Source organism: Rhinopithecus bieti, unplaced genomic scaffold (assembly GCF_001698545.2).
Source record: "Rhinopithecus bieti isolate Rb0 unplaced genomic scaffold, ASM169854v2 scaffold_13259, whole genome shotgun sequence".
In the NCBI taxonomy this organism is placed as follows: Eukaryota; Metazoa; Chordata; class Mammalia; order Primates; family Cercopithecidae; genus Rhinopithecus; species Rhinopithecus bieti.
The window spans coordinates 2,035,591-2,051,817 of NW_016807544.1; the positions used below are offsets into that span (position 1 = coordinate 2,035,591).

General features: G+C 42.5%; 1 protein-coding gene across 4 annotated transcripts in view; it reads left to right on the forward strand.

Annotated features, from left to right (window-relative positions):
* RGS6 (regulator of G protein signaling 6) overlaps positions 1-16,227 on the forward strand; it is a 633,548-nt gene that overhangs the window by 409,457 nt on the left and 207,864 nt on the right. For all 4 annotated transcript variants that reach the window (XM_017882775.1, XM_017882778.1, XM_017882774.1 and 1 more), the window contains exon 3: positions 15,553-15,652. In XM_017882775.1, coding sequence (XP_017738264.1) covers positions 15,553-15,652 — 100 coding nt within the window. The remainder of the gene's footprint in view (positions 1-15,552; positions 15,653-16,227) is intronic.

Consider the following 16,227-nt stretch of genomic DNA (forward strand, 5'->3'; position numbering starts at 1 on the left):
AAGGAAAGACCACTCTAATCGTGACACTTCTCAATCCTGATTCTAGAAAACACTGTCTTTCTTGACCATCCTAGTTTTAAATCTGGTCTATGAATCTGGCATTCATTCCTATCCCCTAACATTAGACAGAGTATTGGCTTTCAGAAATCCAAGCTTTGAAGTACTATATGCTGTGTGGCTTACTGGGGATCAGACAATATGCAAGAAGTCAAATTAGTCAGTTTGGCTCGCGGAAAGCTGTCTAATTTGGAAATGATTAGGTAGCATCTCCTGAGAGAGAGAGAGAGAGTGTGTGTGTGTGTGTGTGTGTGTGAGTAGGGAGAGGCAGTGGGGAAGGGGAAGAGAGAGAGGACAGAAAGGGAGGATGAGAGGAAATAGTTTTCATTACATGTTAGGCAGAAAGAGTTGGAAGAAAATAATTTCTATGATCTGCACAGTCATTTCAGGGGTATATTAGCTTGCTAGTGCTGCCATAATTAAGTATCACAAAGCAGGTGGGCTAAATAACAGACACTTATTAACTACAGTTCAGGAGACCAGAAGTCTAAGATCAAGACAGGGTTGGTTCCTTCCCAGGGCTGCAAGGAAAGGATCTGCTCCCGGCCTGTCTCCCCGGCTTGTAGATGACTTTGTCCGCTGTGTTTCTTTACAGTATCTTCCCACTGTGTGTGCCTGTCTGTGTCCAAATTTCCCCTTTTTATAAGGACATCAGTCATTTTGGATTAGAGTCCACACTAACAACCTCATTTTAATTCGATTACCTCTGTAAAGGCCCTGTTTCCAAATAAGATCACATTCTGAGGTGCTGGAAGTTAGGACTTCAATGTCTAGATTTGGAGTGGGGCACAATTCACTCCATAATAAGGGGATTCCCAAAGAGTTGCCATAGGAATATCACCCATCAGGCAAAGCTCCTGGAAGCAGGCAGAGCCACCATTAGGAAAGTTGCCCATGAGACCGTAGTGCTTCTGTTATGGCTCAGTTCTGGAACTGACTCGCACCCCCGTCACCCATTTCAACCTCTTTAACCCCCACCACCTAACCAACACCCCCTCCCCTGCAAAAGCCTTTCTTCTTAGGTCAGGGATAAACTTTCCTCATTATTATCGTCCATGTTTCCAATGCAGAGGTTTCTCAGATCTGCATCTCTTCTCTTCACCTCCTGGTTCCCTGCAACTCCTTAACCCACAAGTAGAGAAAGGAGAAGAGAAGGACCCTATTGTTTAGAGCAGAGGTGCTGGGTGCTCTCTCTGCTTACAACCTTGCCCTCATTTCTCCTGATGACCAGGTAGGGTAGACAGCAACATCCCCATCCAAACACGAGCAGTGAGGTGACCTGGCCAGCTCGATGTGTGGTAGGCAGCATAGCCTCAGGCTATCTCCCTCCTAAATGGGGCTGGGCCCAGGGGTTTTCCTAGGCCCTGCCTGACTATGCTGCAGGCTCCGCCTTACACTTGTTCACCCTCCTGTTGTAGAAGAGCTACAGGGAGACAAGCTACAAAAAACCTTTTAATCTGTATGATTAACAGAAGTAATTGGCAAATGACCCTGCTGCTCTCCCAAGGGGAATGAGGGGTTTATTTTCAGATGCTGGTATTTATCCCACTGAATTTCGATGTGCAGCCTACAGTCCATCAAATGCTTCCCAGAGTCACCCGGGGTTCCTTCTTAGATTAAAATCAGAATTAAATCAGATAGATACATGCTTTATCAAATCTCATTTTCTTGGGGATGAAAAATAAGTTTCTCTTTCAGTCTGTGATTTCAGGAACAGGAAGCAAAGAATTTGGAAGTTTGAAAACACCTTAGCCTGCATAGCATATTTTTTATCCAGGCAGATGTGGGCCTCTCCTTGACAAGGTGCTACCTGTAGGCAGGAAAGTCCTGCTGCTTGTCCTGCCATGTAATGAAAGTTGGGACATAAGGTGGATAAAGATAAGGCTCCTCCGAGAAGCTGTATTGGTCAGTTTTCACAATGCTGATAAAGACATACCCAAGACTAGGTAATTTATAAAGAAAAAGAGGTTTAATGGACTCACAGTTCCACGTGGTTGGGGAGGCCTCACAATCATGGCAGAAGGTGAAAGGTACATCTTACATGGTGGCAAGCAAGAGAGAGTGAGAGCCAGGAAAGTGAGAGCCAAGCAAAAGGGAAACCTCTTTAAAATTATCAGCTCTTGTGAGACTTATTCACTACCACGAGAACAGTATGGGGGAAACTGCCCCCATGATTCAATTATCTCTCCACTGGGTCCTCCCATAACATGTGGGAAATAAGGGAGATATAATTCAAGATGAGATTTGGATGCGGATACAGCCAAACCATATCAGAAGCACAGAGTTAGTAGAGAGTTGGTTAATGGAATAATCATTTTCTACAATTTCTAATTGGATAGTTAGAAACCTATCCAAACTGGGGCTTGTTATGTGAGAAGTGACTTTGGTGATACCTGCTTGGAAAGCACGGGTCTCCAATCCCAGCTGCTGTCCTCTGGGGCTTTGTCAGGGAGCTGCACAAAAGAAGGTCCAATCACATGCTTCTGAAGGGAGCCATAGAAGCTTCTGTGGTTATTCATTTGGTACAGATAGAAGAAGAAATTAAAATCAATTGTAAAGGAAAGGGAAATGAACATTATTGAGGAGTAACTGTGTGGCAGGCACTGCCCTGAGAGATTTTGCCTGCATGCTCACTTAAATTTTAGAAATAGGACTAGCTTTAAAAAAATAAATAAATAAATTTGAGAAATAAACTATTATCCTTTAGAATTGATAAAAAGTAGTTCATGTATATTAGAGATATTTTGGTAAATATCACTGTAAAGCATAAAGAAGAGAATAAAAAGTACCCATTTGCTATGATCAGACTGTTGTGTCCCACCAAAATTCATATGTTGAAACCCAGCCCCCAAGGCGATAATATTAAGGGGTGGGGCCCTTGGAGGTGATTAGGTCATTAGTGTTCTATCTCCATGAATGAGATTAGGTTTAAGGAAGTTTGTTTGGCTCTTCGGCACATCAGGACACATGGAAAGTGCCATTTATGAAAGCAGAACAAGCCCTCACCAGACACCAAATCTGTTGGTGACTTGATCTTGGACTTTCCAGCCTCCAGAGCTGTGAGTAATAAATTTCTATTGTTTATAGGTTACCCAGGCAAAGATATTTTGCTATAGTAGTCCAAAAGAACTAAAGAACTAAAATCCCATTGTACCTTAGCTCATTCCATTGAATCCTTTGGTGACTGGATTGAAGAACTGGGCAGTGGAGAGACCAGCCAATTTAGAAAGACTAGGGGGTACCTGGTCATGCTTCCTTCTACGTAAAAGAGTGGGAAGTGGGGCAATGCAGAGGACATTTTATGGTGCAGGAACACCATGAGGGGAAGGACCCCAAGTCTTCACATGAGATGATGGTCTCTGGGCAGTCAGTTACAGAGCAGGAAGAGCACTCTGGTGTCACTTGGAAAGGCACTCCTGAAAGCAGCAGAGCCTGAGCTGGTGTGTTCGGAGGCAGCATTAAAAATCAGCAGGAAAGGCATGAGACATGAAACCAAAAAGGGGATTTTTGCTGCTGGGTCTCAGGCAGCACAAGGAAGGCGATTGTCCTGGGACCCCCTGTGAGATTCTAGGACCTCAGGTACTGTTGGGATAAGGCAGGAATTTCCGGAAGTCAGCCTTGTGGTTGCACCTCCTTCTATGTGGCCCTTTTCGGGACTGTTCTACTTCTTTTTTAGACTCATTTAAAATCCTCAAGGAGCCCCTCTGCTATAAGTAAGCACCAAGGGAAGGGCCCTACCTGTCTAGTTTCCCAGCACCTAGCATGCAGTGAGTGCTCAAATAGCGCTCACATTTATATTTGGAATAAGTGATGATTCTCCTCTGCTTCCCCTTCGGGACTGACCTTGATGCTCATTTCTACCTGATTTTGCTTATCAATTGCAGGGAGCATTCTCTACACCATAATTTATCTCAGTATCCCTCCCCAAGGGGTGGCTCTCATGTGCTCACTGGAGCAGCTTGGGACATCAAACACGAAGAATGACATAGTGAAGGAAGAAAATGCCCAGGGAAGAGAATGGCACTATCTGGAGCAGGGAGGCTACCATCTAAGGAAATGGTAAAAAGAAGGAGGCTTCTTAGGGTAATTTCCAAGGGACCAGAGGAAGCCCCAAATGCATAGAATCACAGCCAGGTGCTCAGGAGGGGCAGCAGAAGCAGCCTTCAGGAGGAAGGGTAGTGGTCATCGTGCAAGGCAGGCAAGGGCCCTAGGGTGCAGGCAGGCTGGGAAGATCTCCAGAGAATGAGGTGGGCCATCTGGGGGCACCACTTTGACCTGTAGACAAAGTGAAGGGCGAGGGGAGGGGCTGGTGATGACAGCCTCAGATGTGGACTCTTTAAGCCTTCTCAAGGCTTTCCAGTTTTTGCAGCTGCTGAGGAAACTTCGTTCTCACCCTTCTTGTTCCATCTGGAAATGCACTTCTCTCCAGAGCTCAGGGAGACTGTGAACGGCTCTCTTATTGGCTTGAAATATTTTTTTAAGGAATGAGTATGATCTTTTCTATCCTCTACTTCTGTTTCATGCAGACCAGATGTAGAGGACCAGGGGCACTTCAGAGATGAGAACTGTCTCTTTCCTGCAGAAAGTTGTGTTCCAGAGGGAAAGAAGCAGAACTTCAGTAACAGAGAAAATGAAATTGGTCCTAAATAGGGGTATGTGGCCCTTGTGATTGGAGCAGAGGGAGAAACACTTGATTCAGGTTCTTGCCTCACAGCTTAGGAATGGGAAAAGGTAATACAAAATATAGACATGAGTATTAGTTTGTTCTTGCATTACTATAAAGACATACCTGAGAATGGGTAATTTATAAAGAAAAGAGGTTTAACTGAGTTGCAGTTCCACAGGCTGTATAGGAAGCATGGCTGGGGAGGCCTCAGGAAACTTACACTCACAGTGGAAGGTGAAGAGGATGAAGTCATGTCTTACATGTCTTCAGAAGGAGGAAAAGAGCACAAAGACAGAAGTGCTACACACTTTTAAAAAACCAGATTTCATGAGAACTCACTTACTTTCATGAGAACAGAAAAGGGGATGTCTGCCTTCATGATTCACTCACCTCCCACCCAGCCCCTCCTCCAACACTGGGGATTACAATTCAACATGAGATTTGGGTGGGGACACAGGGCCAAACCATAATAACATGTATAATACATACGGATGCAGGTACTGGAATATCAAGGGGGAGTTTCCTGGAAGAAGCAGGTTTTGAGCAGGGCCTAGAAGCATGACAAGGATTTGGATGTGTTTGTTGTGGGCAAATGAAGTTCATGACCAGCAAGGGCAGATGCAGGAGGGTTTTGCAGATAAGTGTGTCCAGAAGAAAATGGGCTGGGAGGAGTGGTGGTGCTGGAAAGGTGGTGGATGCCAAATGATGGAGGACCTTGAATTCCATAGCAGGGAACTCGGCATTTATTTTGTAGCTGTAGGAAGCCATAGCAGTTTTTCACTGAAGAGATAATTTACATCAATTATTCCAAGCCCTCAGATTCGCTCCAGTTGCTAGTTCAGTTGTTTGGTTCGAGGAAGGGTCGGAAAGGAAGTGAACCAGAAAGGATGAGTGATCCTAGAGTCCAGGGTGTCCTTGGGGCCAGAGGGAGGACAAGACCTTGCGTCCCTTGCTCTTTTCCAGGAGGAAGAAATTGTAGTAATATTCTAGGACACTGGATGGACCTGTTTTTCTTTGGAAACAAGGTTATTGACCTCTCTGCAGCAGTGAGGGAAAAATGATATATATGTTAGAACTTGAATATTTTTGTAGAAACTTAATATTAAAGGCCTTTTGTTCAAATGTGCAGCATTTCACAGTGCTGGTTGAATTATTTGGGCTACGTTGCCACATGGTATTCCATGTACAATTCTCCTTGGTGGGCTGGGTTTAAAAATGTGGCTAGGTAAAATGTGAGATGAGAAATAAAAAAGATCTTTGTTTTTTCATGCTTATGATGCTTAAATAGGCTACTGTGATCCAATTAAGAAGCTCCCAGACACCAGTTTTGGTGGCTTGTGCATGTAATCCCAACACTTTGGGAGGCCGAGGCAGGCAGATCTCTTGAGGTCAGGAGTTCGAGACCAGCCTGGCCAACATGGAGAAACTCCGTATCTCCCCAAAATACAAAACTTAGTCCGGCATGGTGACACACACCTGTAATCCCAGCTACTTGGAAAGCTGAGGCAGGAGAATCGCTTGAACCCGGGAGGTTGCAGTGAGCCAAGATCAGGCCACTGCACTCCAGCCTGGGTGACAAAGTGAGACTGAGACTCTGTCCTAAAAAAAAAAAAAAAAAAAAAATTATCCAGGCATGGTGGTAGATGCCTGTAATCCCAGCTACTTGGGATGCTGAGGTGGGAGAATCACTTGTACTTGGGAGGTGAAAGTTGCAGTGAGCCAAGGTCACGCCACTGTACTCTAGCCTGGGCAACAGAGGCTCTGTCTCAAAAAAAAAAAAAAAAAAAAAAAAAAGTTCCCGGAAATAACCTCTAAGCCACCATCTAATTGGTCCCAGGTAGACCAAACAAATGCAGCATTGAAAATGGCATCAAGGCAATGACTTAGGGTCTATAGACAGGCATCTTCCCTGTTATCATCCCTGACATCTTCCGCAAGTGGGCTGCCACAGGTCCTGGGTGATGATTGGTTTGGCCATGAAGCTGTTCAGAGGGACAGAGAGCTGCAGAGTTTGGGGAAATCCACCTCCTGCCTGCCCAGATGGAGAAGATGCATACTAATCTGTTTTGGAAACAATGCAGAACACTGATTAGTCAAAGATTTGCTGGTGGGTAGGGATCACTGTGTGTATTCGTTTTCTGTTGCTGCTATAACAAATTACCATATGCTTAATGGTTTAGAACAACATGAATCCATTATCTTACAGTTCTGAAGGTCAGGAATCTGAAAAGATCTCACTGGGCTAAAATCAAGGTGCTAGCAGGACTGTTTCTTTCTGGAGGCTCTAAGGGAGAATCTGTTTTCTTGCCTTTTCCAGCTTCCAGGAGCTGCCTGCATTCCTTGGCTTGTGGCCCCTTCCTCTGTCTTCAAAATCAGTGAAGTCCCATCTGTCTGACCCTTTTCCATCATCACATCTGTCTCTAACTGACTATAGCTGGGAAAGGTCTTCTGCTTTCAAGGACTCATGTGACTCACTGAGCATACCTGGATAACCAGGGTCATCTCCCATGTTAAGATCCTTAGCCTTAATCACATCTACAAAGTCCCTTTTGCCATATGAGGTCACATATTCACAGATTCCAGGTATTAGGACTTGGATCTCTTTTGGGGGAACATTTTTCTGCCTTCTATAGTGTGTATTAAACTTTGATGCTTATGGCATGGCCCCGTTTTGTGCATCTTTTTCCACTCAGCTAAAGCCTTAGGTGAGCCGAGGCCTCCCTGGCAGCTGCCCTGGCCAGCTGGTGCAGTGATCCAGAGAGTCAGCTCTGGTTCATGCCAATAATCTCATTTATCCAACAGTCTCACTTGGCCTTGAACAATTTACCCTTCCCAAATATCAGCATGTTTTTCTGTAAAGGAGGGATGGTTCCCAACAAGAAGAGGTTGACACACTCAAATTCAGGTAATTTGAGGAGATTAGAATAAAAGCATTTTAGGTCTTCTGCAGTTGCTAGAATATTTCATTGGCCAGTATCTATTGTCCTCATCTGCATTGTTGCTGGCCATCTGCAGTCAGAGATTCCTCAGTCTGGGGCCTGACCAAACGGACTTGCTCCACTTACTTTGCAAAGCAAACAACAGATTCTTAAGAAAGATGATGCCTTCTAAGGTTTGGCTATTCCAGCCACGCTCAAGGGAAAGACATTTTCCCTAAAGTATCAACAAGCCACTTGATCTCAGACTTAGAAGGTCATTCTTGTCTGCTTTTCTCTGCAATTAAACGAAAGAAAATGAAATGTTTTCCATAAAAGTAATTTATGAATCACTCCATATGGCAATATTAAAACTGTAAAAGTAAGCCTCCAGGGGACAAAACAAATAATGCTGTATCATCCTTCTGCCCTGGTACTGCCCCTGGATAATGTCAGGCACAGTACATTGGGGAACTGGCTCCCCACTCAACGGCTACTTGGATGCCTTTGGAGCTTTTCCTTGAATGTTGTTGCTAAGGTTCATGAAATATTGAGATTTTTGTTTATGAAACCCATTCCCAAAGCAAAATGATCTTAAAGTGTAAATATTAAATGTACTGTAAATTATAGACATCACTATCCCTAAGACTCTTTTAATATATTGAGTCCCACTGAATGCTGGAATCCAAGATAAAGTTCTTTAAGAATATAGCACTCATGTCATTCATGTATTCATTCATTCATTGATATAGTCATTCAAGAAATATTTACTGAGTACCTATTATTAGGATTCAGTGGTGAGCAAACCACTCCAATGGGTGATACAAATGCAAATTAGAGCGACTGTTGATACGGAGAAAAGATAGAAGGTTTAATAAGATCTTATAACAGGATAAGCACTGGGACACCATGGACAGATTTTCGGTAGGGGAGTTAAATGATCAAATTTTCCCTTTTAAGAGTACCATATAGGCTGCAATGTGGGAAAGAGATCAGAGAGGCTCCAGGGCCTGCCCAACCATCCTTTACAAGTGTTCTTTAACACAAGGTCTCGTGGCAGACAGTGTTACATGGTTAACCCCATTTCCATTCTCCTCTTGCCCTGCTTCCATGTGGTATAGAGGCTAGAAAAGTTAAATACCTTCTTCCCCACCTCCTGTGCAGCTCAATGTAGTCATGTGACCCTGCTCTGGCCTGAGACTTGAGCAACGATCTGTTGAGGTCTTCTGGGAAGGAATATGCTTTTCCTGATAAAAGGAATGAGTGCAGCTGTTCCCCCACCCCCTCCTTCCCACCTTTCACAGAGAAGGGATGGCTAGAGCTGGGCAGCCATCAGGCAACCACAAGGGAAAGACCAAGATGGTGGCGTTCATAGAATAGAGCCTTTGCAGCAATGTCAGTACCACCCACATATGGACTGCTTGTTATGTGGAAAATATCAGCCCCCATCTTTGGAGGTTGGATTTTTTGCCATTGTTACTTTCCACGAAAAGCGTTCTAAACACATACAGTGATTCAAACATAGGCTTAGCTGAAAACAAATTAATAGGCATTTTGATCATTGTCATCGTTAGCAGGTGGAATCCCCAAATTCCCCGTGTGCCATTGAAATTGCAGCCTTTGAATGGGATGATAAAAGAGGGAGGGAAAGAATAAGAGAGCCGTGGTGCTTTTCTTCCATGGGCCTACGGTGTGGCATTCCTCAGTGTTTCACTTCCAGCCTCCTTGGAACCCATGCTTAGCTCTTCAGCCTCCAACACAGTCTTCACTGTAAGCCTAGATCCCTGAGTCACTCTGAAATGTATTAATCCATGAGGAAGGAGAACAGATTCTGTCTTCTATCTGTTTTCATAACTGTAGAAATGAACACAGTGCATGGCACTTGGAAGGTGCTCAGTGCATGTCTACTAAGCCAGTACATACACACGAATACATGCAGAAGTTGAGAATAGCAACGCATTGTATCTTTAAAAATAAAAAAGAGAAATGGCCTGATCTTTTGGAACACATATGGGGGAGAGCCTGCTCAATGAAGCATGCACATTTTGGATTAAGAAATATGATTATCATTTGTCAGCTCTGATTTCTGCCTCTGGGCTGATAAGATGGTGTCCAAGGAGTCATTTTCACTCCTTCACAGACACCCAAACAGAAGGGGTCTTTGCTAAAAGGTAGACTCCGACATGACAGTCATTAGTAGCTAGAAACAGACAACTGATTGCAAAGTCAAGATGAAATGCTTCAGTAAAAAGAACCTTCATGCTTGAGGCATGCTCTTTGCTTCTTTGTCGAAGTTGTGATGGATTTTTTTTTTTAATAATCATAATACAGTTTGCTATACTTTAAGTTTTAAAATCCCCACTGGGGAAAAATTGAAGGAGCTAAGTAAATTAGCTCATTGCATCATGAATTTATAGAAACAAAACTAATATTGCCCTTTGTCATTTCTGTTAGGAGTGTCACGGGTCAAAGCAGAGACAAGAGGCATGGGCTGATGGAGAAGGAGCAGTGTGAGGGCCTCTCCAGGTCATATCTCTGTCTGGCTTCTGATGCTATCTGCTCAACACAGTTTCTGAAAACATCAGAAACTCCCAAGTTCTGCCCAACATGCTTCCCCCAACTTGTACCTCTTAGTGCAGGGACATATTCTATGTGAATCCACCTGGTAAGACAGACAACATGGAGAGAAGAGCTCAGAGACCTGGCTTCCTGTCCTGCCCTTCCCTCTCAGACAGAGTTTTACATTGTCAAGTCTCCAGTTTCTGAATGAGAAACCTCAGTTTAGCAACCAGGCCTGTCACTGTAGGGATGAGAAAAGTGAAGTCCAGATAGGCAAATCAACTTGTCCCAGGTCAACAAAGCACATCATAGAAGCTGAGGCCAGCCAGTCTCCTGGGTTCTCCTCCACGTTCTTCCTACTGCCCCTCTGCGGCTTCAGTTTGTAAGGAGAGGATTGCTTCTCCTCACTCTTCTTGCACACTCTTGAGGCTATTTCAGTGAATTGTGTCTGCCTTTTAATATTTCTCACTTAAAAGAAAACCCACTCTATGGCATAATGGTTTCCAGTGTCCTGGTGTTTGGAAGAATGTTTTACCCGCCTGTCAGTGCTGAGCTTTGAGCTCCTTGGAGAAGGACATTCCTGTGGCTGTGGCCCATCCAGGCAGAACCAGCCTAGCTGGCCAAGTGGTTTCTCTGCATCGTTTGGCTGTCAGATAAGGGCCACCTGCTTATTGATTTGCACAGTGATGCTTAAGTCCAAACATCCTCCCTAATGACACAGAACTTCATATTAAAGGATGTCAGAGAATTGATTTTGCTCTTCTTTAAGAACAAAAGGTGTCAGAAGTTAGAAGGAACTGTACATTCAGGAAAACATAAGTCTCTATACTTTCCCATCACCCCATCCCTGACCCAGAAGCCATGATCTGCCAGTGGAAGATAAATCTAACCAATCCCGTGGGACAAAGGGAGAGAGCCCTGCACAGCAAGACAGCAGCAGTCATTGGGCAGAAATAAATCATGAGATGGTTGAGAATCTGATTATCTGGATCAATTTCTCTGCATCCTCCTCTGCCCTTTTAGGCCTGCACTAAACTTTCCCTTCGATGCAAATGGTATTAAGTGCCTTGTGTCTGAAAAGGTTGTTGGCAGGCTTTGGTTGAGAACACAAAGATGAATCTTCGTTCCCTTGTCTATAAAATGGGCATATAATAATCTACCTCCTGTGAGAATTCAATGAGTTTATAAGATAAAGCTCTTAGAGCAGCGTGTGACCCAGAGTGAATACTCAACTCATGTTAACTAAGAAAATGAAAATGAAAACCTAGGAATAGTCTCTGCCTGCAAAACGTTTTGAATCTAAGGGAGATGAGAGGCTGTGTATATATACCTCTGTTCTGTATTTTTAATCAACTACTGAGGCCATAGAGAACAAAGAGTTGCCCCTTTTGTAAGGTAAAATAAATTACACTCATTGTTCAGCAAGGAAGAAATGAATTGAAAGTACTAGAGGCAGAAAAGTTAAGAATTTGGAGTCTACCAGGTGGCACTGAGACTAAAAACTTTCTTTGCCATGTTTAGCTCAAGATTTAATGGGTTATATAGTGTAAGGAACCAACTCCAGGCTCCGCTGGAACTCACCCTGGGATCCATAGCAAACAAAGCACTAACTTTGGCATATGGCACTGCCAGAAGTAAGTTTCCTAGGATCAGCCAGGCTCTGGGCCACTCACTGGGTTCGTGCCTCTGAACATTACCTTCCGGGAGCTGTCCCATTGCTGAGCCTAATACTCACTCTACTCAGAGAAGGGTTGTAACCAAGTTTTTCTAAATGTCTGAGAAATAGAAGATGAATTTTAGATTTGATAAATGGCTGTACATTGGAGTCAGGAAGAGGTGAGTAGGAATCCTGGCCTTGCCACTTACTAGCTGTTTGACCTTGGATAAATTGCTTAACCTTTCTGAGCCTCAATTTCAATGTCTTTATTAAATAACTTTTATGACCGGGAAATAAATTAAATAATTTATTTAAAATACTTAGGGCAGTATTGATCATAAAACAGATGTTCCGAAAATACTTGTAATTATTTTTATCAGTTCCTGAGAGCCCACTTGTAATTTTCACTGGGTCTGTACTCTTGGGAATTCTCCAGAAACCATGACAAGGAATTTCAGAGAGTATTATCTGATATTGTAGTGGACTGTGCACAAGAATCAAATAAAACAATGTCAAAAATTTGTCTGACACAACAAAGCAATGGACTACCAGAAATAGTATATATAGGCTCTAAGAGTTTTTAAATAGATGGTGGATAGATAAATCAATAGATAAATTGAATGTGTGCGTTCTTAGAGAGGGTGATTCAGAGATACCCCAATTCTAAGATTCACTAACTCTGATTGTCAAGTATTTTTTGTGGCTTCAGAAATTTCTGATAAATGCATTTTTTCAGAGCCTTGTTGTATCATAATTTTTCTGTAAGGCAAACCACTTCAAACTTAGTGATATACAAAAATAAACATTTATTTCTTGCTCATGAGTCTAAGGGCCAGCTGAGGTTTGGCTGATCTAGCAATGGGTTCAGTACCATTTGCTCCAGATGTCTCTCATCTTCCTTGGAATAACAACTATCTGAGGTGTGTTCTTCTCGTGGTAAGAGGGCAAGAGGAGAAAGTAACTGCAGCCATGCAGGTACACGGCAAGTCCATGTTCATATCACACTGAATAACACCCCAGTAGCCAGGCAAATCATATGGCCAAACCTGAAAGGGAAAAGGTAGACCCTGCTCACCCTGAGGCCAAGGCAAGGATTCAGGTGTATATTAATACCACGGGGGAGTCAGGAACTGGGGGGCAATAATTCCTTCTTCCACACCTGTGAGGTTGCAGACTATTGCTGGAGTGTAGTCTCCTTTCTGTTAGTTGAGGGGATTGTTTTTTTGATCTAGCTGTAACCCCTGATGAGTGATATACCTCTTAGTACATTGTGGGCCAACATAAGGAGATAGAACCTCCTTAGTAAATGAGCCTTCTAAGATTCAGTCCTGTGGTGAAATAACTAAACTGAATGGAGGAGAAAGAAGTCACAGAGCCAGTCCTTCAAATGCAACCTGCAGCAGCAGAGGTATAAGTCATTACTATCTAATGTCCACTCAGGGGTCTACCTGAATTGAGTTGTTGGTTTCCTTCCAATTCTCAATGATTTTCTGGTCATTTTCATAGAAACCATCAATGTAACTGATACTTCTGATTTCAAATAATATGCTAGATCAAAAGCATAAATTACCTTGAAAATGTGACCATTTTTCTAGCTCTCCTTGGCTATCAATAAGTAATACTCAAATTGCTCTAAATTGTTGGGTTGCGTTTAGGAGACGAAGGCCAGCAGTAAGCGAGATTATTAACATGAATTAGAATAAAACTCCCTCTTCAGTTTTCATCTAACAGAATGCAGGTCTTCAGAGAATGACTCTCTTTTCTAGCATAACACTCATCTACCTCCTGAAGGGTTGGGAGCTTAGGATTCTTTCTCGCTTTCAGTACTTTTTAGAGAAACCCAGAAGAATCCAGTGAGAATGGTTTCCTTGTTTGGCTGATTTTCTGGGAATCTTATTGGGAGGCAGAATGGCTCAGGGGTTAGATGCCATTCTGGGATCTATGGCTAGATTCAAACTTGGCTGCACACCTGGGTAGCTGTGTGACCCTGCGAAGTTTGCAAAGGTTGCTTAACTTCTGCAGTTTTCACTGATGTTGATCATAGATCTTCAGTTCCCCTTTCCTCCTGGCATCCAGAGGATTGAGTCCCTGGCTCCTTTGTGACTGGGTGGTGCTATGTGACCAGTTCTGGCCAAGGATTTTGAACAAACATGTTCTATCTAACTTCTGGATTATACTATTTAATACCCAGAGAGAGACTCTCCAGAATTCTCTCTTGTCCCCCTGGCACATTGACCAGCAACATGCAAGGTGATGTTAACTCCAATGAGCAGAGTTCCCCTGTTGATCTGCACTAGACATGTGGCATGAGAAAGAAATAACCTTTGTGCTATGCCACTGACATTTGGGGGGTTATTTGCTGCCATAAGTTAATCCACCTTACCCTGATTGGTGCACCTCACTAAGTCTTTGTTTCTTTATGTCAAAAAATGGTGACAATAGTAGAATCTATTTCATCAAGTAATTATGAGGACTAAACAGGATAATGTGTGTATAAATACTTAGAATACTACCTAGCACATAGTAAATTTAAATATATTGTGGCTGTTTATGATGATGATGATGTTGTTATGCCATGCCCTAACTTTGCCTCTAACAAGTTATCTGTCAAGCAAGTTATTAGTCATGTGTCTTCAAGAAAATCACTTATTATCAAGTTGCAATAGTAGTATGTTAGAATAAATGAACTGTAAGACTTCTAGCCTTATGATATGAGCCTCTATTAAGAACTCACTCAGAGACTCCATCCTGGTGTTTCAAAGATACTTCTATTGGTTAGGAAAATAAAACATGATAATACTAAACATTATTTTCTATCCTTCAGTTGCTCTCCCTTCTCCAAACAAAAAGATGTATCCTCATTGCAGAATTTTTTCTGTATCCTATTCTTAAGATTTCTGCTCGGGAAATTATTCTGGCTCGTAAATTATTAACTGCAAATTGGTTTCCCAATTTAGGCACCTATACCCTCATCAGTCCATCCCCATTCTCTGTTCGGTTTTCACCAGTAAGATGTCACAGCCCACTATGATCTTTTCTCCTGATAGCATGGTCTTACCAAAAGAAGAAGATCCTGTCCTTGACCACCTTAGTCCAGGTTCAAATAGCTATCCATACACCACCACTTGTGACCACTGAGACCTGTTTTCCAGCTTCTTCAGACCACAGCTTTCCATGTCTTATTTTTCTCTCATGTGACTTTAGATGTATCCTTCTCTAGTCCCAAAGGTAGCCCTCCCTGCAATTCCCAATAGCAGCATATTAATCTATGTTAACATATTAGACTGAACCATAAGAAATTGCTTTTGTGGAAGGGGTGGGGGTTGAATATAGAAATTTCATATGTTTCAATCTATATATATAAACCAAATTTGGAAAAGAAGGAGATTGTGATCACATACTTATTAAATTACATGTTGGATCCCATCAAGAATCCTAATGTATTTCTTCTTCCATACCTTGTTGAACTGGGAGCTTGTTCCAGAATATGACTTATGCTCTATGTATAACCTTTGGACCTCCCTATACCCAGCAGTTGGTAGACAGCAGATACAGATGCTATATTTATTGACCGACTAGATGGGAACTTTTTCTGATATCTATTGTTGACACCGATGTTTACACATTTGGGCTGTTTAAAAAGGTACCATTTATGACTACGTTATGGGAGAAAATAACACTTCCTTAACCTCTTTCAGATTGAAGACATCATTACAAAGATGCAAGATGACAAGACAGGGGGCGTGCCCATCAGAACAGTCAAGAGCTTTCTCTCCAAAATCCCCAGTGTCGTCACAGGTAACACCCTCCTTGCAAGGTGTTGGTAACAATCAGAACTATCACAGAGTCATAAGTCTAGATGGCGGCCTGAGGGGTGTCTGAAAATCTGTGAATAGTAAAAATGAAACATTCAGTGTGTTTCTTGACTCAGGTCCCATCCTAGTCATAGTTTCTAGGAAGAAGCTACTTGTTGCCTATCATTAAGAATGACCTTACCATGACCAGCCCTTCAAGTGCATGTAGATTGAGGCCTCTGGGAATAAATAAACCCATTAATAAAGTGGCCCATCAGCAACTTTGCCTGTGGGATATACACAAGCACAGAAATATTAAAGAAATTAAGTTTAAACAGGTTTTTAAGACAGTTTATATTCAAATTCTACAAAATGCTTGTATTTTCAGTTTTTTAACTCACTGTACTTGAACTCCTGAAAGAGAGGTTTTAAAATATTTTTCTTCATTCCTTGTATTGTGTTTTGTGTGCTCATCTTTCTTTTACAATGCTTTATTGTGAAATATATTAAAACACATGGGTAGCTCAAAAATAATAAAACATATTACATGTCCCTACCATCCTGCCTTATAAAGAACAT